The sequence below is a fragment of the Oncorhynchus clarkii genome, chromosome 9, assembly GCF_045791955.1.
Source record: "Oncorhynchus clarkii lewisi isolate Uvic-CL-2024 chromosome 9, UVic_Ocla_1.0, whole genome shotgun sequence".
Lineage (NCBI taxonomy): Eukaryota > Metazoa > Chordata > Actinopteri > Salmoniformes > Salmonidae > Oncorhynchus > Oncorhynchus clarkii.
In genome coordinates this window covers 48,161,652-48,187,973 of record NC_092155.1, presented here as the reverse complement: position 1 = coordinate 48,187,973, position 26,322 = coordinate 48,161,652, and the positions used below count along the sequence as shown (strand labels likewise).

At 40.4% G+C, this 26,322-nt stretch overlaps 2 protein-coding genes across 2 annotated transcripts in view; one reads left to right on the top strand and one right to left on the bottom strand.

Annotated features, from left to right (window-relative positions):
• Nucleotides 1–10,500, bottom strand: part of LOC139416448 (N-terminal EF-hand calcium-binding protein 1-like) — a 34,130-nt gene extending 23,630 nt beyond the window's left edge. Inside the window, exons 1-2 of the mRNA XM_071165062.1 lie at nt 10,230–10,500; nt 3,995–4,019 (exon numbers count right to left, since the gene is read on the bottom strand). Coding sequence (XP_071021163.1) covers nt 3,995–4,019; nt 10,230–10,349 — 145 coding nt within the window. The 5' untranslated portion in view covers nt 10,350–10,500. The remainder of the gene's footprint in view (nt 1–3,994; nt 4,020–10,229) is intronic.
• Nucleotides 10,501–10,616: 116 nt separating this feature from the next.
• Nucleotides 10,617–24,344, top strand: LOC139416447 (aminolevulinate, delta-, synthase 2). The gene is made up of 10 exons (XM_071165061.1): nt 10,617–11,287; nt 12,729–13,093; nt 15,118–15,210; nt 15,962–16,184; nt 18,920–19,104; nt 19,486–19,665; nt 19,993–20,157; nt 21,951–22,219; nt 23,128–23,290; nt 23,726–24,344. Exons 2-10 carry the CDS (start codon nt 12,751–12,753, stop codon nt 23,887–23,889), a joined length of 1,785 nt encoding a protein of 594 aa, XP_071021162.1. The 5' UTR covers nt 10,617–11,287; nt 12,729–12,750; the 3' UTR covers nt 23,890–24,344.
• The last annotated feature ends 1,978 nt before the right edge of the window (nt 24,345–26,322 follow it).

The following is a 26,322-nucleotide window of genomic DNA, read 5'->3' as shown; positions in this document are numbered from 1 at the left end:
CTATAGTACGTCCTAGTCTATGAGACCAGGTTGAATGCACAGCAGGAATTCTGATTAAGGTGTTTACATGTCCTATTATTCGAATGATTGATAAACAAATCTAGGTGTTGCTGTATCGCTGTATGCTTACTTTGATTATGACCTCAAGTCGATTAAGATAATCAGAATAAGGCGTTTACATGACTAATGCCATACTCAGCCTATTCTTGCCATAATCAGTTTAATATCAAATTATTAGTGCACATCTATTGAAATGAATCAATTCAACAAATATTGCACTGTTTCTCATTGTTTCTTACATAAAAAACAAAGTCAGAGCCAAAATGAACAAACCTGAATGGATGAAGTTCTCTTCTTGTCTGGCTTGAGTACAGACAACACACCCTCACCCACACACTGACTTATACCCACAACCATGCCCTCACCCACACACCTGTAAATTGATACTGCCCATCAACTCATGTGATAGACAACATACACCTGGTATGCAAATACATCCATTGGCTATGACAACACTTAGTGACATTAAGTATGATTCAAGAGAATATGCCGTGCCGTGTGGAATGTGTTATGAATACTGGGCCACGACCAGAGTTTCTGCCTGTTCAGGTCATATGAAGTTAATCCTTTAATACATTTTATATAGCAACTTATTATTTGAAAGATATCTTCCAACCAAAATACAACCTTAGTTTATTTCTCCACTTACCATGGCTGTAGTCGAATCCCCAATACTTTTTTTGAATACATTTTTATTTCAAACATAAATAATATTTGATAGTCATGTTGTGTGTTGTCAGTATCACCAAAGAGTCCCATTCATCCTGAAAACACCTTTAAAAAAACACAGCAATACAACTAATCCCTTTCAGATTTTAAGGTTTTTAAGTGTTTTTCTATGTACTGAGATAGAAAGTCATGAGTGAGAGGGGTAGACATAGATATGAAGTCGCAGGCAGTGGTTGAACCCATACCATAAGGGGCAATGTGTGGTCCAGAGGCAGCAGCACTACACTAGACCACTAGACCAGACTCCGACAGAGAATTTAATGTTTTGATGTATCATAAAACAATTCAAAAGTGGATTAAACAGCAATAAAGTCAAATACCTAAGTAAGCAAAAATACATATCCATACACTGTCTTAGGGATTTGACCACAGCCAAGTACAATAAGTGAACAAATGTATGTAAGTTTGTATTTAAGGGCATTGTCATTTCATTAGACATCTATTTTTATGCTCATAAGTGGATTTTTCATGCAAATATGCACAAGTATTTCAAGTTAGGATTTGTCCATAGCTAAGTCTCTCTCTTTGTCTTCAGACTCGATAATATGTGTCTCAAATGGCAAGTCCCTACATAGTGCACTAGTTTTGACCAAAATAACTGCACTATATATAGGGACTAAGGTGCCATTTGGGTCAGAACCTAGGAAACATGCCAGAGTTATGGCCTCCATTGGCCCTCAGTTGGCCCTCAGAAAATCATGTCTAAGGCACTTAAGGCATTTCGTTAAAGCCCTTCATTTGATGAGCAGATCACTTTAACTGTTCACTTTATCATAGCCCAATTTAACTATCCTGAAAAAGTGGACCTCATCCTGTTTAAACACATTATGATATTGCATTGGATCAAACCGAGAAAATGGCGGATCGTTGAGCTCCTTAAGAAAGTCCATTATTCATTACAATAGCATAGGGAGAAGGACTTGCTTTGGCAAGTAGCCAGCTCTCATAATGTGGTAAATCTGCAGTGCTCACGGCGTATCATGGCGGCCCACTTAGTGTTGCTCAGAAGCATACATTTTCCTCCAGGGTGCGCGGCTCAGCGAGTTAGATGAAAACCATGGAAGGCTTTTTTTTTTTTACTGCAAATTGAAGATAACTAGTGCAAAACACACACACACACTCAAGTTCTGTTTTCACAGCAAAGTGAAAAAAGCAACTCATTTATGTTTTTTCAGGGGAGGATAAAAATCCAGGTTGTTAAGGAGCTAGACAGCATCCGACATGTTAATGTTAAATGCTAGGCTCATTACTGCAATGTATTCCATACCAATGTCCAACCCAAGTCACAGGTTTAGTTCACCACTTGCTACAATATGCTGCTCTTCTGTTATCCTACAGAGCCAAAGAGTCACTCTCTGGCAGAGACGGGTCAAATCTATAATAAGGAAAGAGTCCGTCTTTTCTCCTGGACGTCAGTATTGTACATTCTCTGCCTCTCCTATACACAACAGCCCATCTCACTGACCAGCAAAAGGGCATATTTTAGGGCTGCATGTCTTGAATGACATGATCGACCAATGGGTTTGTTTCTGTGATTCCTCGCATCCTATTTGCCTCCTTCTGTCCATATTGGAGGAGAAGATCCAAGGTCCCTCGGCCCAAAATGCTGTAATGCATTTTGAGAAGGAGGCGAGGAGAGCCGTTGCGAGGAATCTAGGAGTGTCCTTGGATGACCTTTGCTCAAGGGAGTATGTATTGCATCATTAACACTCTGTTATATAACAACGCTCTCCAGCTAAAGCTGTCCTGCGTTCATACATGCATTAATCACCATCCTTATTACATTTCATATCCCATTACGCTCTAATGCAAGGCATGAATAAAACATGAGAAGGAAACACAAATGCCTATTTGCCACTGTAATTTCCCAAAGCCAAACGTTTCAATGTGTTTTTCCCCGTGGAGTTTAGGGACGGCACTCACTTAAAGACTTTATGTTTGAATCACAAATAAATCAAGTTAAAACAAATCTAAAACCAGAGAAAACATTTTGTTTAAAGGTGTTGGAACATGGATGCTATAGTCTAGTATGCTATTGGTTTGTGCTGCATTTCACTCAATAACATTTTCAGGTCCAACCATGTTTCTTTTTTCCATGTTTGCACAAGATATGACAAAGCAAGAGCAAATGATCTGTCTGGGGTTTTCCGATAACAATTACAGTCCAAAAAACACTGACAATTTATACAACAGACTACATGCCTGACTTGAGCATTGCATGGTGGATAGGCTCAGTCAAGGGGATCCACCGAATCTCTGAATCTCCACAAGGCCTGCCCTGTCAATCCTCATGTTTCATATATACAACCGACCGCCCCTTTGCCATCGCTGCAAGACTTTGCTCCCAAGTCTGAGAAAGATATCAGCAAAGTAGATAGATAAGGCTCTGCTGCTTTTGTATCTGATGAACAAGAATGAACATTACCCGATGAACATTACCCTAGGCTTAGATTTTAATCTAACCAGTCTCTCAAAATGAAGTTATCACAGTCCCTCATTTTCTGTGCCTACAATAAACTAAAATTGCTCCTTTAAGAGCCCCAAACAATGAAGGATGTTTTTAATGATTGGTAATATCAAGAAGAGCGTCAGACTACAGTCACCAGACTGGTCTCATAGATTAGATGTAACATACTGTAGTAACCGTAAACCTGGGACAATCAAATTAGTATGATATGTTACGTTTGGTATGGTTACATAAGACAGAAGCCTACTTAAGGAAAAAACTAAAGGAGGGTGCTACTTTGCAACTACTTAGCTAACTCTTCCCCTAACCTTAATTTAACCTAACTCCTAACCCGAACCTTCACCCTAACCTTAACCCTTTAACCTAAACCTAACCCTAACCCTAACCTTAACCCTGGCCTTAACCGTAACCCTAACCTTAACCCTTTAACCTAACCCTAACCCTAACCTTAACCCTGGCCTTAACCGTAACCCTAACCTTAACCCATAAACCCTAGCCTAGCTACCGTTGGACACCAAGCTAACGTTAGCCACAAGAAATTGGAATTCGTAACATATCATACGAAATGGATGATGGACATCCACAAATTAATACATACATATGAAACGTAACATATCATACCAAATGCTCTGAGACCAGGTTGTAGACATATACAGTTTTTGCAAGGAGGCCATTTGAAAAACCATGAAAGCAAATCCTTTGTGTGACCATCTTATTAATAGCATAAATTGTACTCACCATTTTTGTCTGCACGGCGAAATATCTGGAAATGAAAAAACAACAAACATTAAATCAAACAATCAACATAATTCATGTTTAAAGCAAATAACAATACGGTGAAACATGCAGTAAAAGTGGCACAAAAAATCTGGAAAACTGCATTGTGTGGATAATTATACACAAAATATAAGGGTGAGATTCTACCTTGACAAATAAACCAGGATGGAAAAGAACTGAGGCACGTTAGGAAGATAATGTATGTATGATTCATAGACCATGTATAATATCATGATACATGTTTTGGTATGCTGCATTTGTGCACAAGAAAACATTAAAGATTAACTATAATATCTGCAAGCATTTTTTTTTATATATATCTGAGAGAGATGTCATCTCAGGAAATGATGATGTTAAATGTTTAGCAGGATGCAGCTCTGGATGAAAGTTGGTCATTTGCTAGGCAAATGATTCTTGGTCATTTGAGGAACATTGGTCTTTTACCAGGCAACTGTAACGACTGTTGGTGGAAGAAGGTGAGGACCAAGGTGCAGCGTGGTACGTGTTCATGTTTCTTTATTGACTCTGAACACTAAATACAAAAATAACAAAGGGAATAACCGAAACAGTCCTGAAAGGTGAAAAACACTAAACAGAAAACATAGAAAATGAACATAGAATGCCCACCCTAGTCATACCCTGGCCTAACCAAAATAGAGAATAAAAACCTATCTATGGCCAGGGCGTGACAGCAACACTGTAATCGAGCTGTTCCGGAAAGGTTGCCTAAGCACTCAACCTGGTCTCAGAGCAAAACGTATTAGATTTGACTCAAATCTGTGCCATTCCATTTAGTATGATATGCACTTTACGTTTGGTTACATTACATTGCCCTACCAATGTAATAGCAGTCGTACAATATGATACGAATTGTAGGATGTATAGTATCCTACGTCTTGATCGCACCAGTTTGCTTTGACACATTTAGTATGATATATTACGTTCGACTGCTTTAGTATGATGTATTACGTTCGACTGATTTAGTGTGATATATTACGTTCAACTGATTTAGCATAATATATGACATTTCACTGCTTTAGTATAATATATGACATTTGACTGCTTTAGTATGATACATTACGTTTGACTGTTGTAGTATGATATGCTACGTTAGGTTTTGGGTTAGGAGTTAAAGAGCTAGTTAACATGCTAAGTATTTGTAAAGCATTTCCAAAGTTGCTAAAGTTGTCCGTGATGAGATTCAAACCCGCAACCTTTGGGTTGCTAGACATTTGCGTTATACACCTACCCATCCACCCAGACCAACCACCCTTCTTTTTGTTTTCACCATTAAGTAACCTATTGTTATACCAAACGTAACATATCATATTAATTAGAGTGTCCAGGATTTATGTCGGCCAATGTAACGTAACCTAATGTAAAGTAAAAAATGGCACTAAATGGAGAGGCGCTGATTTTGTCAAATACAATACTTTTCACTCGGAGACCAGGCTGAAGCACCGCAGGGAACATATTTGCACAAATGAGGGCCGAATGTTGTGTTTGCACTTCTAGTCCAATCAGGCCCTTCATCAAGTGTTACGTTAGTGACACTTTGTACAATTAAATCAGCTCTATAGCCATTGAAACTCCTATGTGTATTTAAGTCAGAGCAAAATCCACTAAAAGAACTAGAGTCCTGTCACGCCCTGGCCTTAGTTATCTTTGTTTTCTTTATTATTTTGGTTAGGTCAGGGTGTGACATGGGGGATTTATGTGTTTTGTCTGGTCTAGGGGTTTTGTATGTTTATGGGGTGGTGTCCTGTCTAGGTAGTTTTGTATGTCTATGGTTGCCTAGATTGGTTCTCAATTAGAGGCAGCTGTCTATCGTTGTCTCTGATTGGGAACCATATTTAGGCAGCCATATTCTGTGGGTACCTTGTGGGTGATTGTCTTCTGTCATTGCACCAGATAGGACTGTTTGGGTTTTCACTTTTGTTGTTTATGTATTTTGTAGTGTTCTCGTTTATCGTCGATATTAAAGATGTTGAACACTAACCACGCTGCATTTTGGTCCTCCTCTCCTTCGACGGAAGAAAGCTGTTACAAGTCCAATGGTTGGCTGAGTGCAGTATTGAGCTTTGCACACAGGTTCATAATGGCTACCTATCAAACACACTCGGCTGTGGAGCCAAGACATGCACTGCTGGGTGTCCATTTAAAACAACATTATACCTTCATTCAAGTGAGATCTACTGAGCATCCCATAGTAAATAACTGTCTCAGAAAACACCTAAGACCAGCTCCTTAACTCCCAACATTGTTCAACTCTAGCTTAATGGCTGGTACCCACTGGGCACACACTGGTTGAATCAATGTTGTTTCCACATCATTTTAATGAAATGACTGTGAACCAACGTGGAATAAACATTGAATTGAAGGCTGTGCCCAGTGGGTAAGTTCTAATGGTTGATATGTCCTGCTAGCTATTTTGGGGTGCCTATAAAGAATATGTCAAACTCATTCTGTGGAGGGCTGAGTGTCTGTGGTTTTTGCTCCACCCTTGTACTTGATTGATGAATTAAGGCCACTCATTAGTAAGGAACTCCCCTCACCTGGTTGTCTAGGTCTTAATTGAAAGGAAAAAACAAAAACCAGCAGACACTCGGCCCTCTGTGGAATGAGTTTGACACCCCTGCTATAAGAGTTGAGTTTAATTTCAATTCAGTCCATTCAGGAAGTAAACTGAAATTCCAAATCCAATTGCCATTGCTTTTCAATGAGGAATATTGTAATTGTAAGTAGAATTTCAGTTTGCTTCATGACTTGAAGTGGAGTTGATCCCAACCCTGGTACATATCTATATAAATTACATCTGAACTGTCCTATAAAAGGTTGTCTAAGCATCTCACAGTGCAGGTCTCAGAAACCTCCTGCGGACATTTTTGTCCATGTCATGAGGGGCTGATATGCTATCTACCAACTGACCCTCGGACATTCCACATGGTGACAAACTGTGAGCCTGTCCTGCTGATTCTTATCCAGGTCAAAAGATTATACCCCAATTTAGGGTTTTAACCACTCACACAACATGAGTCTTTCAGATGGAAATATTAAGCTCCAAACGAAAATTGTGTTGTGCAACATGTCTTGAAGCTTGTTCAGAAAGCTACTCAGAAAAATTTAGTGAGCCAACCTGGAAACGTTCAGCACAATGTGCATCATCGCCAATAAAATCATAGAGAGAGGCAGAGGAAACTATTCAATCCGTATTGCGGAAGTTCAGAGTTACAGCGTGATTGAAATTTAAATGCAATGTCTCAGAGTTTGTGGAGGCTGCATTTCAGGTAAATGCTGCATGTCGGCTCAATCAGAAAGACTTTTACATTTTCATCACGCAATCTGTAACGCTTCAGCGACAGAGATTGAATAGAACCCCTTAATCAACTCTAATGAGTCCTTTGAGAAGAAGGCAGAATAAATAAGTAGGAACATTTCCCTGCAACACTGTACTGAGAGTGCAGAGTCGTTCCCACATTAAATCAGAGGGAAAACTCAACGAGGGGGAAAACAACCACTGAAAGCATCAGGCATAAAGAGTTCACACATTCACTGGGGGGGTGTAGTTGATGAAGCAATGACAGCATGTGCCATTCAACTGAACTATTGTTCTGCCAATTGCACATAGGGGAGGGGATCATACACAGATGCATGAACGCTTACACGTAGAAGTACAAAGGCTTACACACTGAAGAAGGCTCTTTACTGTAGCCAAAATGTCTGTATACAATCCCATCCCCATGTGCAGTGAAAATCGTTTTAAACATGGAAAAGTGAATAAACTCTTTGCTACATCTTTCATGTGCAGACCTAGCCTACAGTACTATTTATCTTTAACATATTCATACTTACTGGTTTTTACACAGCTACTAACCCTTTGTTCACTTTTTATTAGTCATTAATTATCCTCATTAGCGGAACCCTAAGCCCCAATGTATTGGATAGTCCCATATAGATTGTCTCTAGTCTACATGTTTAAACGTTCAACAAACTATCAAATGCAACTCTAATGCGATTGGTAAAGGTTGAAGGTTGAAGCAGCAAAATGTGACAACTGTGAAAGAGTTGTGAAGACTTTCACTAGGCACTTTGAACTTATTGCCCACAAACCGTAAGATATCATTAATGCCCCGCCATGGTAGGCTATTTGTTGGGCTTGGTTTTATTATTTTACTCTTACTGTCGCTGTCATGACATAGCCAGATTGTAAACATCTCCTGTGGTGGTGACAGAATTATCCAGACCACATAAACTGAGGTGAGACAGTTTTGCGTTTTGCATTACTGTGATGGTTTTTTCGGCTTCAACTGCTTAATCTAGCTGGAAAACGATGCACGTGTTGATAAAGCAATAACAGCATGTGTCATTCAAGTGAATTGTTAGTTCTGCCAACTGTGCTTTAAATGGTTTGGTCTTCGTCAAGCTGGAGAACATTAAATTAGCAACCCTGTCGGGTTTATATGGTTAGACGGCAAGCACAGATTGTTCTATGCATGTAAACTGCTCAATGTGCACTCATTAGGATACAGTACTGCAGGATAGATGAACATCCACTACCCACCCATAGAGAAGGCCTTTAGGAAATGTTGCTTCTTTTTGGAGATGCCGTCTCATACATTACAGTGGACTCACTGAATGCGAGTCGATTGCATTTGGTCCTTTAATGTGCACTTATCATTGGTTACTTACAGTGTCATCTTCTCTTCATCACATGCTCATTATGTAATAGCCTACCCTTACGCTAACAATTAAAATGCACACGCAAAAGTCCTCCATTACTGCACTTACTGCTCCTGTTATTGGCCAATTACCTGCCTCAATGAAATGTGGAAAATGCTAATCTTTCTATCCGATTGGAGGGATATCTGGCTGAGGCAACAAGACAGTGATGCTGTTGAGGGTCATTGGTTACTTACAGTGTCATCTTCTCTTCATCATATGCTTATTACGTAATAGTCTACCTTTAGGCTAACAATTCAAATGCACACGCAAAAGTCCTCCATTGGTTACAATATCATGCCTTTCACTCATTATAGGTGTATTTATTATGTAATAACCTTCCTAAAGGCAAATATAGAATCAAAATGCGAATGCAAAAGCTCTCCATCACCTAACTGTTACTAACCAGAACAGTGTAGGCTACATTCCCCTCAGCAGTAACTCTATAAAGAGATTGAACTGGTTTTACTGCGGAAAAGGGACATGAAGGCAATGGTGTACTGTAGGCTGGCTATTATGTACATGATTCATGACCAATAATTCTTGCTACAGGCCTATCAGAACAGGCGGCTCTTTTTTTCATTTAGATCATTAGTAACATTAATAATGAGCATTTTTATGCTGCTGGGGCAAGCATGACCAATCCAAGCCAAAGTCTGGGCAAGATGCCTCAGCAGACCATTGTCAATCTAGGACAAGTTAATGGTGGTCAAATCCAAACACTTCAGACATGCAAGGTTTCCATAGTCCTCCTCATTCCTGTGACCTACTATAAAAACATATCACATACATTTTTTTTTTTACAAAAACGACAAAAAAGGAAAACTAAACAAAGAAAAAAAGCATTATGTCAACGATGATCTTGAATTAGTGAATTGGCTAATATTTTATTCATTCATTATTTAATGTATTCCTTTGATCATCCATTCATTCATTCTATCACCAATGTCATGACCCTTATGACCATGTGAGATCCAACGGTAGGCAAAATGATATGCTATATATATACATAACAGAGCCTATAGCCGTTTTTTGTTATGGGTCATAAATAACACATCGAGCAGATGTGTTAATTAGATGTGAGATTTCGTGGTATTGTTAACATCAGATGATTTTCACACACTAATGATCTTTAAACACCCCTCACCTTGTTATCATATAATAACATACAAGAGTGCAATAATGGCAATTTAAAATCAGTATAGCATTATTTGATATAATGTCTAATGTCTTTTTTTGTTGGTTCAACAGATTAAAGGTAGCCCTAGATTAAAATAGACTACTCGAATATGTCGACCTGCAGCATCTTTGGACGCTTTGACAGCTGCCTGGCATATAATATCAAAGTGCATAATGACCACATTATGCACTTTGACCACATGATAACAAATTATGTCAAATGATGCGACATACTCAGTAAAAACGCTTCCATTTTTTTTTTTTTATATTGACGATGGATGCAGACTGGGCTACTTACATCTTGAAAGATAGAGATTCCTTGATTTTGGTTCTTCTGCTGGAGCTGCTGCTGTTTCCTGTGGTGGTCATGTTTCGCAGACTGAAGACATATGGTGATCATTTCTGTGCATGCCAGCATCTTGAAAATATTTTTGGATGCAATGTATTAACTCTGAATGAATGACAATCCTTGGTCCTGGTTATGATGTCCGTGGTCTATCCTCTGATGCTGCTCATATGACGATAGGCTACCGCCTCGCTTTCTGTTCGAGGAGGCTGCTCTCCAGTTTGCACATCAATTTGATTTGACAACATAAGAAACTCCGGCCCCGCCTTTCCAATGTCACGAGCGAATTGCTATTGATGAAAATATATGTGGAATACACCATCTGCCGGCGAGCTCTTGTGTAGTTTACAGTTTTTAAGGCCATGCCACCCGACCTGTCTAATTAACGAGAGCTTTTGAATAAACTGCAATTGAAAAGGAGGACATATTTAAGCAGGTTATGATGATCGTAGAGATACATTATATTACCACATCTATATAATTACATAAAAGTGTTCTATTTAATTGTATGATACTGATGTGTGTGAGTGATAGAGAGAGAGAGAGAGAGAGAGAGAGAGAGATGAAAAATATAGAGCACTTTGTGTCGTTGGTATGACAAGATGTTCAACACAAATGTAACATTCAGATACCACTATAGGCTGGTCTGAAGCTGTATATTATTCATACAGTATATTAAGGTTAAGGTTAAATATAAATTGCACAGAAGTGTTTGTTTTTGTATGCCTATATTTAACAGTAATTACACTTTTATTAATTAGATCACAAACCGTAGCAATTAGACAAAAAAGCATTTGGGCTAGCCTATCCTCAAATGCATCATGTCTTTTTACAACTTGGTTGCTCCCAGTCCCCAGCCTGGCCCCCTACGTGACAACGTATGGGTGTGAACAAGAATAATTTTCGAAGAATATTGCATAATGCTGACAACGTCACTGCCCGAACTTTTGACGACAGATACATCTCTGTCTATTACTGTTTTGAAGTTCGTCCTCAGTGCAGGTCAACAGGTAAGATGTTCAGAATTATTCTATTTGTTTGGCCCTATGCAATTTAGCTAGCATTATATTATTGCGTATGATACTGCAAATTAGGCAATTTTGCACTTATATACTAAAGGAACCCATAAGTAGGCAGGCTGTGTGTCTATAGGGTCGTTGACAGCTAGCCTGCATTTCAAGTTCAGGAATGTTAAGATAAGAGTTTTGACTGTTACCTAAATAATATATAACAGCCAAATACATTTTATGTCGTGCTCCTCATTGTATCATCTCTAATAATTAGCAATTTGCAATTATTGCAAAATAAAAAACAACAACAACAAAGATGTAAAGAAAGCTATAAACAATACATAAAGAAGATAACCCTAAAACCATAGATGGACTACAGGAATGCACATAGCGTGTCACTTGAAATGTGAATAAACGTAAACTGTGTTTGGTCGTTACTCCTCAAGCATTAGTGTCAATGGTTTAGTTCCCTGGGACGTTTGACCGAATAACGGTCTCATAATGCTCAGCTGCTGTGGATCTAGATAGACTAACTTGGAGGTCAGATAACCTCATACCACAAGAATAAACTACAGATCCTGAGAATTGTCTTCTTATCCCCTAACCGCAGACCAGCTGAGTAGCCATAGGGTTTATTCTTTACATGAAATGCTCGATCAAGCTAAGGATTATTTAGTTCCAAACAAAACAACCATTAAAACAATGAGTGCGGAAACCATTATTCTTCTTATTATTATTATAATCCGAAATGGCTGGCTTGGACTTTTTATTAATTAGGATTTAGAAACTAGTTTGGTCACGGTGACAGAAATAGTATAGGCCAAATATGTCTGTGTTTTGCCATCAAAAACTAAAAGACATTCACGTCGTCTCATGAGATTCGATTTTTAAATACACCGACGCTCACTAATAATCGTCCACAGTCCCTAAGCAATGACGTCTTTTTGTCGGAATCTTGCTTCAGCACCTTGCAGAGCATGAAAAGCGCGCCTGCACAGACAAGATAAGCCGCGCCCGCAGGCGCACCTATTCCATCAACTCTCTTTATTTTCTTCAAACGTAAATAATGGGCCACACTGTTCACACATTTCGGAAACAATTTCAAATCACTAAAACCTTATATTGCTGAAAGTTTGATTCAAAGTGTGTTCCCCTCGCTCTTGAACATAGTAGACATAGTCCTATATTTCGTTTTAATTTCCGCTTTAAAATGTTAGGTTATGAAAGATTCTGGAAGATGGTGGCAATAGCATTACATAGGCTACTTCAGGACTATTGTACATTAGCCTACAGTGACTTTAAACTTGCCTAAGTCTGTTGAAAAGTACTGTAGGTCTAAACTAGTGTAAGTAGCATTTAGCATAGATACTACAACTATAACAAAGTGTCAGAATGTTATGTTTTAAAGGTCTTATGTCCTATGTCTCATGTGTTGATCCAGATTCAAAACTGCTTCAAGAGCCATGGCCGCTTTCCTTCACCACTGCCCCTTCCTGAAGTCGGCCCCCAAGCCTGTTTTGCTGAAAACTGGGGCCGCACTCCTCTCTATGGCCGACCGATGCCCCATGATCGCCCGCCAGATCACTGTTTGTGCCTCAATCCCCAAGGATAGGAAGACAACCATCCATTCTACCCAGTCAGCAGGCATCCTGCCCCTGAGTGTGGACTCAAAGCGTCATTTTGCCCAATCAGCAACCCAGGTGGCTGTCTCCATGTCCAAGGGATGTCCCTTTGTCTCCAATCAGATTGGCATGGTAAGAGCGAGCCCTGAGGTTCAGGAGGACGTGCCGACGGAGTCTAACCCAGGTAAAGACAACACAATGGTAGTTTATTTGTTTATTTGGATCCTCATTGGCTTTTGCAGAAGCTGCAGCTACTGTTCATGGGGTCCACAAAAAACACAAAACATGACAAATAACAAAACACTGATACACTGATAGACAAGGGCAGACACACACAATTAAAATACAATGATATACAAACAATACAACTAAAAAAGAATACAAACAATACAACAACAAAATAAAATAGTGTGTTAGAGTGTGTCTGTGTGTGTCCCCTCACATTCCCTGCCGTTCCATGGTATGTTTTTTTAAAGAAGTTAATTTAAAGCAGTTAACTCAGATTAATACTTCAAGAGTTACGTTGAAAGCAAAAGGTTGTGTCTCAAAAAACTATATTTCCATAGTCAAGGCCTGTCTTACCTCTTGTCTCACCTCATCTAACCTGGTCTAAACCTTTCTCACCTCACCTAACCTGGTCTAAACCTGTCTCACCTCACCTAACCTGGTCTAAACCTGTCTCACCTCACCTAACCTGATCTAAACCTGTCTCACCTCACCTCACCTAACCTGGTCTAAACCTGTCTCACCTAACCTGGTCTAAATCTATCTCACTTCATCTAACCTGGTCTAAAAATGTCTCACCTCACCTAACCTGGTCTAAACCTGTCTCCCCTAACCTGGTCTAAATCTATCTCACCTCATCTAACCTGGTCTAAACCTGTCTCACCTCACCTAACCTGGTCTAACCCTGTTTCACCTAACCTGGTCTAACCCTGTCTCACCTCATCTAACCTGGTCTAACCCTGTCTCACCTCATCTAACCTGGTCTAAACCTGTCTCACTTCATCTAACCTGGTCTAAACCTGTCTCACCTCATCTAACCTGGTCTAAACCTGTCTCACTTCATCTAACCTGGTCTAAACCTGTCTCATCTCATCTAACCTGGTCTAACCCTGTCTCACTTCATCTAACCTGGTCTAACCCTGTTTCACCTAACCTGGTCTAACCCTGTCTCACCTCATCTAACCTGGTCTAACCCTGTCTCACCTCATCTAACCTGGTCTAAACCTGTCTCACTTCATCTAACCTGGTCTAAACCTGTCTCATCTCATCTAACCTGGTCTAACCCTGTCTCACCTCATCTAACCTGGTCTAACCCTGTTTCATCTAACCTGGTCTAACCCTGTCTCACCTCATCTAACCTGGTCTAAACCTGTCTCACCTCATCTAACCTGGTCTAAACCTGTCTCACCTCATCTAACCTGGTCTAACCCTGTCTCACCTCATCTAACCTGGTCTAAACCTGTCTCACCTCATCTAACCTGGTCTAACCCTGTCTCACCTCATCTAACCTGGTCTAAACCTGTCTCACTTCATCTGTAGGCCGTCATTGTAAATAAGAATTTGACAAGAATAAGAATTTGTTCTTAACTGACTTGCCTAGATAAATAAAGGTTATAAATAAAAACATAAAAATCTCTCATCAACCCACAAACAGGAAAGACTGGCATGCATGTTGTTGATGTTAGTTCTGTGTGTGCAGTTAAGGACAAGGTGTGCTGCTCTGTGTTGAGCCAGCTGCAGCTTTGCTAGATATTTCTATGCTGCACTTGACCCTATTACCGGACAGTAATCAAGATGAGACAAGACCAGATCCTGAACAACTAGTACAGTTGATTTTTGTGTAATTTAAAAAAATATTTTTATAACAGACATACCCTTCCCCATCTTCACATAAACTTTGTCAATATGACTTGACCATGATAATTGACCATCTACTGTTATACCTAGGAGTTTAGCTTCCAAAACTTGCTCAATGGACACACAAACACCAGTGCAAACACAGCAGACACACTTTGGTAGACACAAACAACAAGTCCAAGTTCTAAACACAGTGAAAAAATGTACAGTTGCCACAAAAACCTATCAAAACCAGCATCACTGAAGACAAAGAAACAAACTGGGGTAAAAATGGACGAGCATATCATAAATGAGAAATACTTTACAGTATAGTACAGACTGTTATACCCCTGCTCTCTGTCACAGGTTTGAAAAGATCTCTTTTGAAGGAACTCGAGGACTCCGTCATGCCGAAGGTCCAAACCCCCAGAGTGTCCCACCTCCTGAAGGACAATATAGGTGAATCAGACCAGTGTGACTCGTTTGCATTGACTCAATCAGAGGAGAAGTTGCACTGTAATTCTACAAGAAATTATATTGACATGATACAGTGCATAACAGAACTGTTTTCAGTCACACGTTATATTAAGTGGTAATTTGATACCAGTTTAATGATTATTGCATTGGCAGGTACTGTGTAAATACATTTACACAAGTTGTATTACATGCAACTTATCTGTTTGCACAGCTTTTAAAGGGAACGGATTACCAAGTATAGGCCTACTTACAATCGCGTGATCTCATGCAGTAATTATGCACAGCAAAATGAGGTTTAAACGCAAGCAATTTGAGTTGATTTGTAAATGGGCTCCCGAGTGGCGCAGCAGTCTAAGGCACTGCATTTTGGTGCAAGAGGTGTGTGTCACTACAGTCCATGGTTTGAATCCAGGCTGTATCACATCTTGCTGTGATTGGGAGTCCCATAGGGCGGCGTACAATTGGCCCAGTGTCGTCTGGGTTTGGCTGGGGTAGGCCATCAATGTAAATAAGAATTTGCCACATTCAGGTTTCACTACCGGTATGTAAAGTGGGACCCAATTTTCTTTTAATTCAATGGATGGATACATGATGATTCATTCTTCATCATATTAAACAAGTTATTGGATCTAGAATCACATGTAACTTGAGAAACTATATGAATGTCTCTTGAATAATTTTAAGTCTTTCACCAAATCATTTGCTGACACTATTATACTTTTAACCCCTACAGTGGGCCCCAGTTTCGACTACGATGGCTTCTTCGACAGGACGATCTCTGAGAAGAAGAACGACCACACCTACCGCATCTTTAAGACAGTGAATCGGCGAGCTGACGTCTTTCCCTTTGCCGAAGACTACTCCATGGCCGGGCGGGAAGGCTCCCAGGTGTCTGTCTGGTGCAGTAACGACTACCTGGGCATGGGTAGCCACCCCCGGGTCCTCAACGGAATTCAGTAAGCCAGACATCAAGATTCTTTCTCAATTCATCTTTCCTTGATCCCTCACATCCTCTCTCCTCAAAGTGCATTGGAGAAGGGGAGGGAGTTTGAACCTTCTCTTCCAATATGGTTGAGAAGAAGGCGAGGAGATAGGATGCAGGGAATCACAGAAAGACAAATAGAGATTGAGCCCATGATGTAGTGCAAAAAGACCAAAGACTAAATTCAACCGAATCAATTCCTTAGATATTCAATTAGGTATTCTGCTTAAATGTATGGCTCGTCATACTGCAGTACATTATATTCTTACGCTACCCCCAGAAGAAAAGCTTCGTCTAGAAACCGACCAGTTCAATGATCATACTGTATTAGAATGTTCAAGAAAGTTAAGGCCTCCCGGGTGGCGCAGTGGTTAAGGGTGCTGTACTGCAGCGCCAGCTGTGCCATCAGAGTCCCTGGGTTCTGTCGTAACCGGCCGCGACCGGGAGGTCCGTGGGGCGACGCACAATTGGCCTAGCGTCGCCCGGGTTAGGGAGGGCTTGGTCGGTAGGGGTGTCCTTGTCTCATCGCGCACCAGCGACTCCTGTGGCGGGCTGGGCGCAGTGTGCGCTAACCAAGGTGGCCAGGTGCACGGTGTTTCCTCCGGCGCATTGGTGCGGCTGGCTTCCGGGTTGGATGCGTGCTGTGTTAAGAAGCAGTGTGGCTTGGTTGGGTTGTGTATCGGAGGACGCATGACTTTCAACCTTCGTCTCTCCCGAGCCCGTACGGGAGTTGTAGCGATGAGACAAGATAGTAGCTACTACAACAATTGGATACCACGAAATTGGGGAGAAAAAGGGGTAAAATTCCCAAAAAAAAAAAAGATTGTTCAAGAAAGTTCAAGTACTGTATTATAAAGTTCAAAGCCGTAGCAAGGGCTAAACTAAATATTGAACAAATTCGCTGTATTCATGACAAAATGTTCTGCATTAGACAAAAGCATTACGTGTATGGTAATAAACCAAGCTCCTTGCCTATCAATTGAAAAAGGAAAAATCCGAACGCAAGATTAATGTTATTAGCTTACAGAATAACCTAGTCACCTATGACCCAATTTTTGCAATCCAACTATTCACCTCATGAATTAAAATCATATTTAGACAGCAGTTCTCTCCCAAAACTATCCTAACCAGAGCTTCTGTTTCTCAATTATCCTTTTACCCTTGAGGAAGTGTTTGCAGCAATTAAATATATGCCTAATAATAAATTCCCAGGCCCAGACGGCTTCCCAGGTGAATTTTACAAGCAGTTCTGGCCAGAACCCTGTCCTATATTTACATGATAGATTACTTTTGTGTTAAGGGAATTTTGCCTTATTCTATGAATATACCAGTAGCTTCTATGAGTGTCTTGGTTAAAAGTGGGAAGGGCTCATTAGAATGCTTTTCTTTTAGACCGATAAGTTTGTTGAATTTTGATTCCGAAGTGATAACTAAATTGATAGCCAGAGGTAGAGGCTCTATTACCCTCGCTTACCCCGATCAAATGGGATTTATAAAAAACTGGTATTCACCGGACAATGTTAGACGACTGTTTGATGTTATCAACCATTTAAATGAGCATAAGACTCCTCCTCTATTGTTGTCATTAGATGCTGAGAAGGCGTTCAACAGAGTTGAATGGAATATCCTATTCTCTGTTTTGCAAAAATGTCATATGGTTGCTAATTTCATCAAATGGGTCAAAGCGATTTATACCATTTCCAGAGCTATGGTCTCTACCAATGGTTTAAGGTCACAAGAATTTCCCCTGAGTAGAATGACCCGGTGAGGCTGTCCTCTGTCTCCCCTTCTCCTCACCATGGCCGTAGAACCGCTGGCAGAGTCCATACGTTCTAATGAGAGTACCGTAGGTCCCCTTATTGCAGATCAGGAACATAAGCTATCTTTATATGCAGATTATATTGAATTGTATGTTGTCAATCCAGTGAACTCCTTCCACATATCGTTGATACTAATGCCTAATTTGGTAAATTCTCTGGATACAAGGCTAATCTTATCAAATCGAATGCCTGTTTGATAAATAGCCAGCTAACAGATGAGTTGAGTTTGGTCTGTCCCTTTTCTTGGAAACAAAATGGATGAAACTATTTGGGAATAAATGTTACCCCAGTTCTAAATAATTATCTAAATGAATGAAGACCTGATTTGTTGGTCCAGTCTCCCAGTAACTATGATTGGAAGAAAAAACCTAATCAAGCTGAATTGTCTTTCCAGATGTAATTATTTATTTTAAATGTTGACCTGTTATTTACCGTTTACTTTTTTTTGTTTTATTAAAAAAAGAAATTAATCAAGGTTTTCATTATTGGTCAGCCCAAACTCGCAATTTGATGTCTTGGACTTTGGACAGACACCATGGGTTCAGATTGATGCTCAATTTAGCTACCTTTTACCTCCAAAGAATCGGGCGATAAAAATAATAATTGTACTTGTTTATCTAAAAAACTCTGAAAATATAAATGTATTATGAAATTGTATCTGCTGCTATTTGTCACCAAGTTTTAATGCTAACTACACATTAACTGCATTTTCTGATGATAATTGTACCAGCTGCTATTTGGTATTTGGTATATTTATACAATTAAAACCAATTTGTCCTTATAATTGTTATGGGGAAGAAAACAAAATATTCAAAACATACCTTCTTTGATGTGTTGGAGCTGAGGTAAGATGTGATGTTTGACTGTGATTCTTCTTGTATTATCTCAGGGATGCCCTGAAGAGGCATGGCGCAGGTGCCGGAGGTACCAGGAACATCTCTGGCACCAGTAACTTCCATGTGCTGCTGGAGAAAGAACTGTCCCAGCTCCACCAGAAAGACGGAGCTTTGGTCTTCTCATCCTGCTTCGTGGCCAACGACTCCACCCTCTTCACCCTGGCCAAAATGCTGCCAGGTTAGCCTAAATCCAGGGCCCTCCCGGGTCTCCAAGCTGAAAGTCAAACATTGACAGAGGATGAGAGGTAGCATGATCCAGGATCTGTTTGTGCTATCTTGCTAACCTGTGACATTGACCATAGGAGTTGACAAGATGGCAAAACAGATCTGGGACCAGGCTAGGTGAGAGGTAGCAATGAGAAGAATAGTCAATACTTATAGCATTTCATTCTAATCAGAACTTCAGCATTGCTTTCAAGGGCAATGTGGTTACATTAGTGGCACCAATCTATATTCCAAAATACGTTCTTTGTACTATAACGCACACACTCTATCACTTCTGGAAGACATAGAGTTAGAAGCTCATTCTGCCTTTTGGGCTCTCTGCTTTGAAATACAGGCTGTGAGATATACTCTGACATGGGGAACCACGCTTCAATGATCCAGGGCATAAGGAACAGCGGCGCCAAGCGCTTCATCTTCCGCCATAATGACAGCCAACACCTGGAGGAACTGCTGAGTGGCTCCGACCCCAAGACACCCAAAATCGTGGCCTTTGAGACCGTGCACTCCATGGATGGTAAGTGTCACGAAACGGGCTACACAGTCAGGTTGCATGTTAGTTCGTCTTTGGTTGTCTTTCATAATATATATTTTGCTAGGGGTTTGTGGTGGTTTAACACGTGATAAGCAAGCAGTATTATTTATTTGTTGCTAATATTTTATGTTACGTCCTCTCATATTAATATACTAAGTTCTAAAAACATAATATCCCAGTCAGTGTTGATTTTGAGTGCTACACATTTCATAATTCTGTATTGCTTAGTGCCTCAGTAATAATATCCACGGTCTCTCAGTTATTTACAGTAAAAGGTGGTACATCCTATTTCATCTCACTCGCTCTCAGGTGCTATATGTCCCCTGGAGGAGCTATGTGATGTGGCCCATCGCTATGGGGCCTTGACGTTTGTTGATGAGGTCCATGCTGTGGGCCTGTATGGAGCCCACGGGGCCGGTGTGGGAGAGAGAGACAACATCATGCACAAGATTGACATTGTCTCTGGAACCTTGGGTAAGAAAAAAACAGGTTTGATAAGAGTGTCTATGTTTTATGGATTTGTTGTTGTTTTTATAAGTGTATTTTGTACCATGTTGTATTGCATTTTATTCTGTACTATTTATTGGTGCTTCTTCTTGCCCATGGCTCACCTAAAAAAGAGATGAATATATCAATGGTAATCACCTGGTTTAATAAAATGTAAATAATTACAATTAACAGATGTGTCTGCTGTAACAAGGACAGTTCTTGACTAGGCCAACGAGGGACACCAGTTGATTCCCACTTATTTCATTTGTTTTATTTCAAGGATCTAAAAAATCCTGGATTTGCTACCACAAACTGAAGTAGTAATATGTGTTTATGAATTAATTTAATTATACACACTTGCAATGAAGCAGGTTCCATCATGGCTATAACCATTTAGTCTCTGTCTGTCTTAGCTTGTCTCAGAGCTAGGGAAATGCCCCTCACAGCAGAGAGAGATTTGATTGAGCCAAGTGAGTCTCCCCTGGAAGAGGTCACATTTAACCAATTAATGCCGGTCATTTATTAAATACATTTTTAATGCAACCTTTATTTAACTAGGCAAGTCAGTTAAGAACAAATTCTTATTTACAATGACAGCCTACCGGGGAACAGTGGGTTACTGCCTTGTTCAGGGGCAGAACAACAGATTTTTACCTTGTCAGCTCAAAGATTTGATCCAGCAACCTTTCAATTACTAGCCCAACGCTCTAACCACTAGGCTACCTGCTGTCATCAGGCACAAACTGACATTTATATCGCTGACATCGCAGTAACAACTTTCATCATGCTCTGGTGTTGGCTAATGGAGGGAACGGCAGAGGCTACAGGCCAGGGGATATACATATCAGCTGTGGAAGTGCTCCCACACACCCAGTCTGGTCATACTGATAAGTCTCTCTAGGAGCAGTTTCTGTGAAAAGTTGCATCTTATGCACAGATCTAAGGTCAGCTTACCTTCTTTCAATCCTAACCGTCAACATTTGAAGTTAGAACTCAATGTTACTTCAGATCAGCGCTTATAAAGGCAACCTTAGATGACAAGGTGGTATTAAGTAAATCTAGTCTTAGCCCTATTTATTTCAGAGTATGTGGTTGTCAATCTAGCTAGGTCACATTGGGGTCACATTCAAACTTGATCAACACTATTTGAACTAGGAATACTCCATCGCTTGCAAAATCCAGTAATAGTGTACACTAACTCCAATAAGCATAATGGTTCATTGTGATTTGAGGTGTGTTTGTTATAATATATCTATCTATAAGTTATAGATATTGTATATGCCTTTTATTGTATATACAGTACCAGTGAAAAGTGTGGACACACCTACTCATTCCAGGGTTTTTCTTTATTTGTACTATTTTCCCCAGTGTAGAATAATGAACTTTCAACAAGGCACACCTGTTAATTGAAATGCATTCCAGGTGACTACCTCATGAAGCTGGTTGAGAGAATGCCAAGAGTGTGCAAAGCTGTCATCAAGGCAAAGGGTGGCTACTTTGAAGAATCTCAAATATAAAATATATTTTGATTTGTTTAACACTTTTCGGTTACTACATGATTCCATATGTGTTATTTCATAGTGTTGATGTATTCACTATTATTCTACAATGTAGAAAATAGTAAAAATAAAGAAAAACACTTGAATTGAGTAGGTGTGTCCAAACTTATGACTGGCACTGTATACAAATCATTCCATTTGATAATTATTTCTTCTTCTTCTGTTTCTTCTGTTTCTTATTTTTCTGTTACTTATTCTTCTTCTTCACCATTGCTGCAGGTAAAGCCTTTGGCTGCGTGGGGGGCTACATTGCCAGTAGCGCTTCCCTGGTGGACACGGTGCGTTCCTTCGCTGCAGGTTTCATCTTCACTACTTCGCTGCCCCCCATGGTGCTGGCTGGGGCCCTGGAGTCTGTGAGAGTCCTGAAGAGCTCCGAGGGCCAGGCGCTGCGCAGGGCCCACCAGAGGAATGTCAAACACATGAGACAGCTGCTCCTGGAGAAGGGACTGCCTGTGGTCAACTGCCCCAGCCACATCATCCCAATAAAGGTACTGTAAGAAATTTACACTGCTACTACATCATTTGCGATGATAAGGAGACAGGACGAAGACGATTGTATATGTTGAGCGGAGAATTATGGGTACTGTAGTACATGTTCTATTACTACTACAGCGTTAAGGGCAGTGGATACCCTAGCTATGTCACTCCAGTTATGAGAGTTACTGTGTCATTACTAGGGCCCTGCCCTTTTCTCAGCTTCTTGTTTCTCTGGTAGTTTTGTCCTCCTGCACCAAGACATAGATAGTTCCTTCTACTGACACCTTTTAAACTTTTTTCATTTTTTATCATCACATCTTGATAGTTGAATCATCTCAAATAAGGATCTAGTTGCCACAAATTAAGCTTCTAAGCATTTGGATTGTCTGTGCACCTCTCATTTAACTGGGTCATTTCCATGACTAAAGGTATATAACATTTCTAGAGATTAATTATCTGACTTAATTGTCTGATGTGTTAATTATCTAATGAGTAAGACGGTTGTGGAAGTGCCTGAAAAAGCCTGCAGTGACACCTTGAGTATAGTTGTAGGTCGAAGATGTCATAGTAGGCCAGGTAGTGGAGAAAAAGGCCCTAGTCATTACTACTGTGTGCAAGAGGTACTGTATCATACCAGCTTTGTTATTCCACAGGTATAAGACTTACTGGTATACCTACCCCAGAAACAACATGTAATCTATTATCAAAATATTTGACCACTCAAACTACCTCTGTAGCCTGAGTGCCAGTCTGTTTACTGTATGCTCTCTTGCAAACCCTTATTGTATTACATACGGAGTTGGCAAGAGAGCAGTGATGCAAGGATGTACTTTGAACCTGTTTGAGCACAGCACACTAAGTTCATTATCGAGATGATAGACTGTATTTATGTGTGTGTGCATGCATTGTCATCTCTCAGGTTGGTAACGCGGAGCTCAACTCCAAGGTGTGTGACATCTTGCTGGAGCGACACAACATCTACGTCCAGGCCATCAATTACCCGACAGTAGCCCGAGGCGAGGAGCTGCTGCGTCTGGCTCCCTCCCCTCACCACAACCCTGCAATGATGGAGTACTTTGTGGGTGAGTGACCAAGCCACTTGCTGCTACTGCTCTGATAGGGTTTCACGTAGAACTGGCCTGTGTTCAAGCATCTCCGAGTAGGAGTGATGATCTAGGATCAGTTCCCCCTGTCTGTATAATCATATACATTATGATCTAAATCAGCTCTGAGACTCTTTGTGAATACGTCCAGTGGTGTTCAACCCATTAATGGTCAATGGTCATATTCAACACATCAGGGGGTCCGGAGAAAGAGAACTTCAACTACCAATAGTATCCTTCCTCAGTGTATTCATAAAAATGTGATCCCTGAATAATCTCTGAATAATCTTAAAATAAGATACTACAGCCAATACAGTACTACAATAGCCAATACAATAGCCAATACAATACTACAGCTGTGTTAGCCGTGACTCAAGTTTCTTTGTGTTTGACCCATTTCACTTTGATTGACAGAGAGGCTCGTGGAGGTGTGGAAAGAAACGGGGCTCCTTCTGAACGGGCCGGCGACTGTCTCCTGTACCTTCTGTGATCGCCCACTGCACTTTGACCTGATGAGTGAGTGGGAGAAATCCTACTTTGGCAACATGGAGCCTCAATACATCACTGTGTCCGCATAGTACAAAACTCCATTCATTATACATCATTATCATCACATCATTGCTCTTATTTCATACCAGGTTTCATTCAAACAACGTACATATTATGTAGACTACACATTTTAATCTTATCTCATTCAGTATTTATTTTCTGTGTTTATTGTTTCTAAAGTAACTTGCTATCCCCAAAATATTAATTCCGTGAACTAAAATGTGTGCCCCTTTCACATAGTGACTTAAAACGTAAAACCTGCACATGGGCACTTTCTAAAATAACAATTTAATCTCAAGGTGATATTTTGGATTGTATAGATTTCTATATCAATTGTCTTGTGCTTTGGTCACCCGTAATAGTGAAAGACCACAATCATGAGTTGTCTCACTGAAATGTCATTGAAACTGAAAATATGAAATAGAATCACTATTCAACTTGAATGTAACAAATTGAATGTAACAATAAAAATACTGCTGTAGAAGCGATATGGTTTATTACACAGGAATTCAAAAATACAAAAAAATAAATTGAAATAAAACAAAAAGTGTGTGTAGTTACATATTTTGAAAATAGTTTACCATCTTACTAGTTATGTAGTAAAATAGCTAAATGTAATTGCACAGCAATAATTGATGTTACTTGTTTGTTCCTTTGGCATTCTTTCAAACAAGCACCACATGGTAATATATGGTACCAGGTATCAATATTGTGTTGAAGTATTGTTCTTTGTAAGCCCCAAGGGATACCCATTGTTTCCACGTCATTTTCTATTAAATACCAGGAACAATATAAGTAACAGAATAGTCACATATGGACCTCACATATGGACCACCCTTTGTGCATGGGGGCATTGTCATGCTGAAACAGGATAGAGCCTTCCCCAAACTGTTTCCACAAAGTTGGAAGCACAGAATCGTCTAGAATGTCATTGTATGTTATAGCATTAAGATTTCCCTTAACTGGAACTAAGGGTTCTAGCCCGAACCATGAAAAACAGCTCCAGACCATTATTCCTCCTCCACCAAACTTTAGAGTTGGCACTGTGCATTGGGGCAGGTAGCGTTCTCCTGGCATCCGCCAAACTCAGATTCGTCCGTCAGATGGTGAAGCTTGATTCATTACTTCAGAGAAAGCGTTTCCATTGCTCCAGAGTCCAATAGCGGCGAGCTTTGGAGCACTCCATCCAACGCTTGGCATTGCGCATGGTGATCTTAGGCTTGTGTGAGGCTGCTCGGCCATGGAAATCAATTTCATGAAGCTCCCAACAAACTGTTCTTGTGCTGACTTTGCTTCCAGAGGCAGTTTGGAACTTGGTTGTGAATGTTGCAACCGAAGAAGCGCCTCAATACTTGGCGGTCACATTCTGTGAGCTTGTGTGGCCTTCACGGCTGAGCCGTAGTTGCACCTAGACGTTTCGAAATTCACAATAACAGCACTTACAGTTGACCGGGGCAGCTCGAGCAGGGCAGAAATTTGAAGAACTGACTTGTTGGAAAGGTGGCATCCTATGACGGTGCCACATTGAAAGTCACAAGCCCGGCCTCCACACACTGCAGGGCCTTGCAACGATGGAGTGCCAGGGCCCGGGTGAAGTCATCGGGGGCAGGCCCCTCACAGGAGCACAGCACCAGGCTGCGGCCTCGCTGGCACAGGTCCTCGATCCAGATTTGCGGCTCCTCTGAGGCTCTGCAAGCAGCGTCGGAGGGGCCCCCATGGCTCTGGATGACCCAATCCAGGTCAGCCACGGCCTGTTCATGCAATTCAAGCTGGGTGAAGCAAGAGGCCCTTTGACACAGGTACTGTGGTTGGAGCTTGCCCGCCCCTCTCACAGCCACGGCCATGAGTGCAAGGGCACTCCCTGCTTCCTGGGCTGCTGCCTACAGTAACACAGACAGTTGTTTTAGTACGTATTATGATGAGAGTTGACTGTTTTGTCTCGTAATAAGAGTTAATTGTGTTTTCTTGTAGTAAGAGTTGATTGCTTTGTCTTGCAATAAGAGTTTATTACCATGTCTTGTAATAAGAGTTGATTACTTTGTCTTGTAATAAGAGTTTATTGTTTTGTCTTGTCATAAGAGTTTATTGTTTTGTCTTGTAATAAGAGTTTATTACCATGTCTTGTAATAAGAGTTGATTACTTTGTCTTGTAATAAGAGTTTATTGTTTTGTCTTGTCATAAGAGTTTATTGTTTTGTCTTGTCATAAGAGTTTATTGTTTTGTCTTGCAATAAGAGTTTATTGTTTTGTCTTGTAATAAGAGTTGATAACTTTGTCTTGCGTGAGATAAAACGTTTAGTTCAGACCAAGCAATCTGATTGGTCGGTAGGTGTTAGTTGTCCTTATTGTTTGTCCTTACATGTTTCGTCTTGTAACTAGTTAAATAGTTGTCATGTATTTGGTCTTACTTGTGCCATGCGTTTCCTGTGACTCGGGGGAATGAGGCTCAGCAGGAAGTCGAA

Coding starts and splice junctions, on each gene's coding strand:
- LOC139416447 (XM_071165061.1), top strand. CDS start 12,751: ATGGCCGCTTTCCTTCACCACTGCCCCTTCCTGAAGTCGGCCCCCAAG. Junction 15,211..15,961: donor CCTCCTGAAGGACAATATAG/GTGAATCAGACC, acceptor TAACCCCTACAG/TGGGCCCCAGTTTCGACTAC. Junction 16,185..18,919: donor CGGGTCCTCAACGGAATTCA/GTAAGCCAGACA, acceptor GTATTATCTCAG/GGATGCCCTGAAGAGGCATG.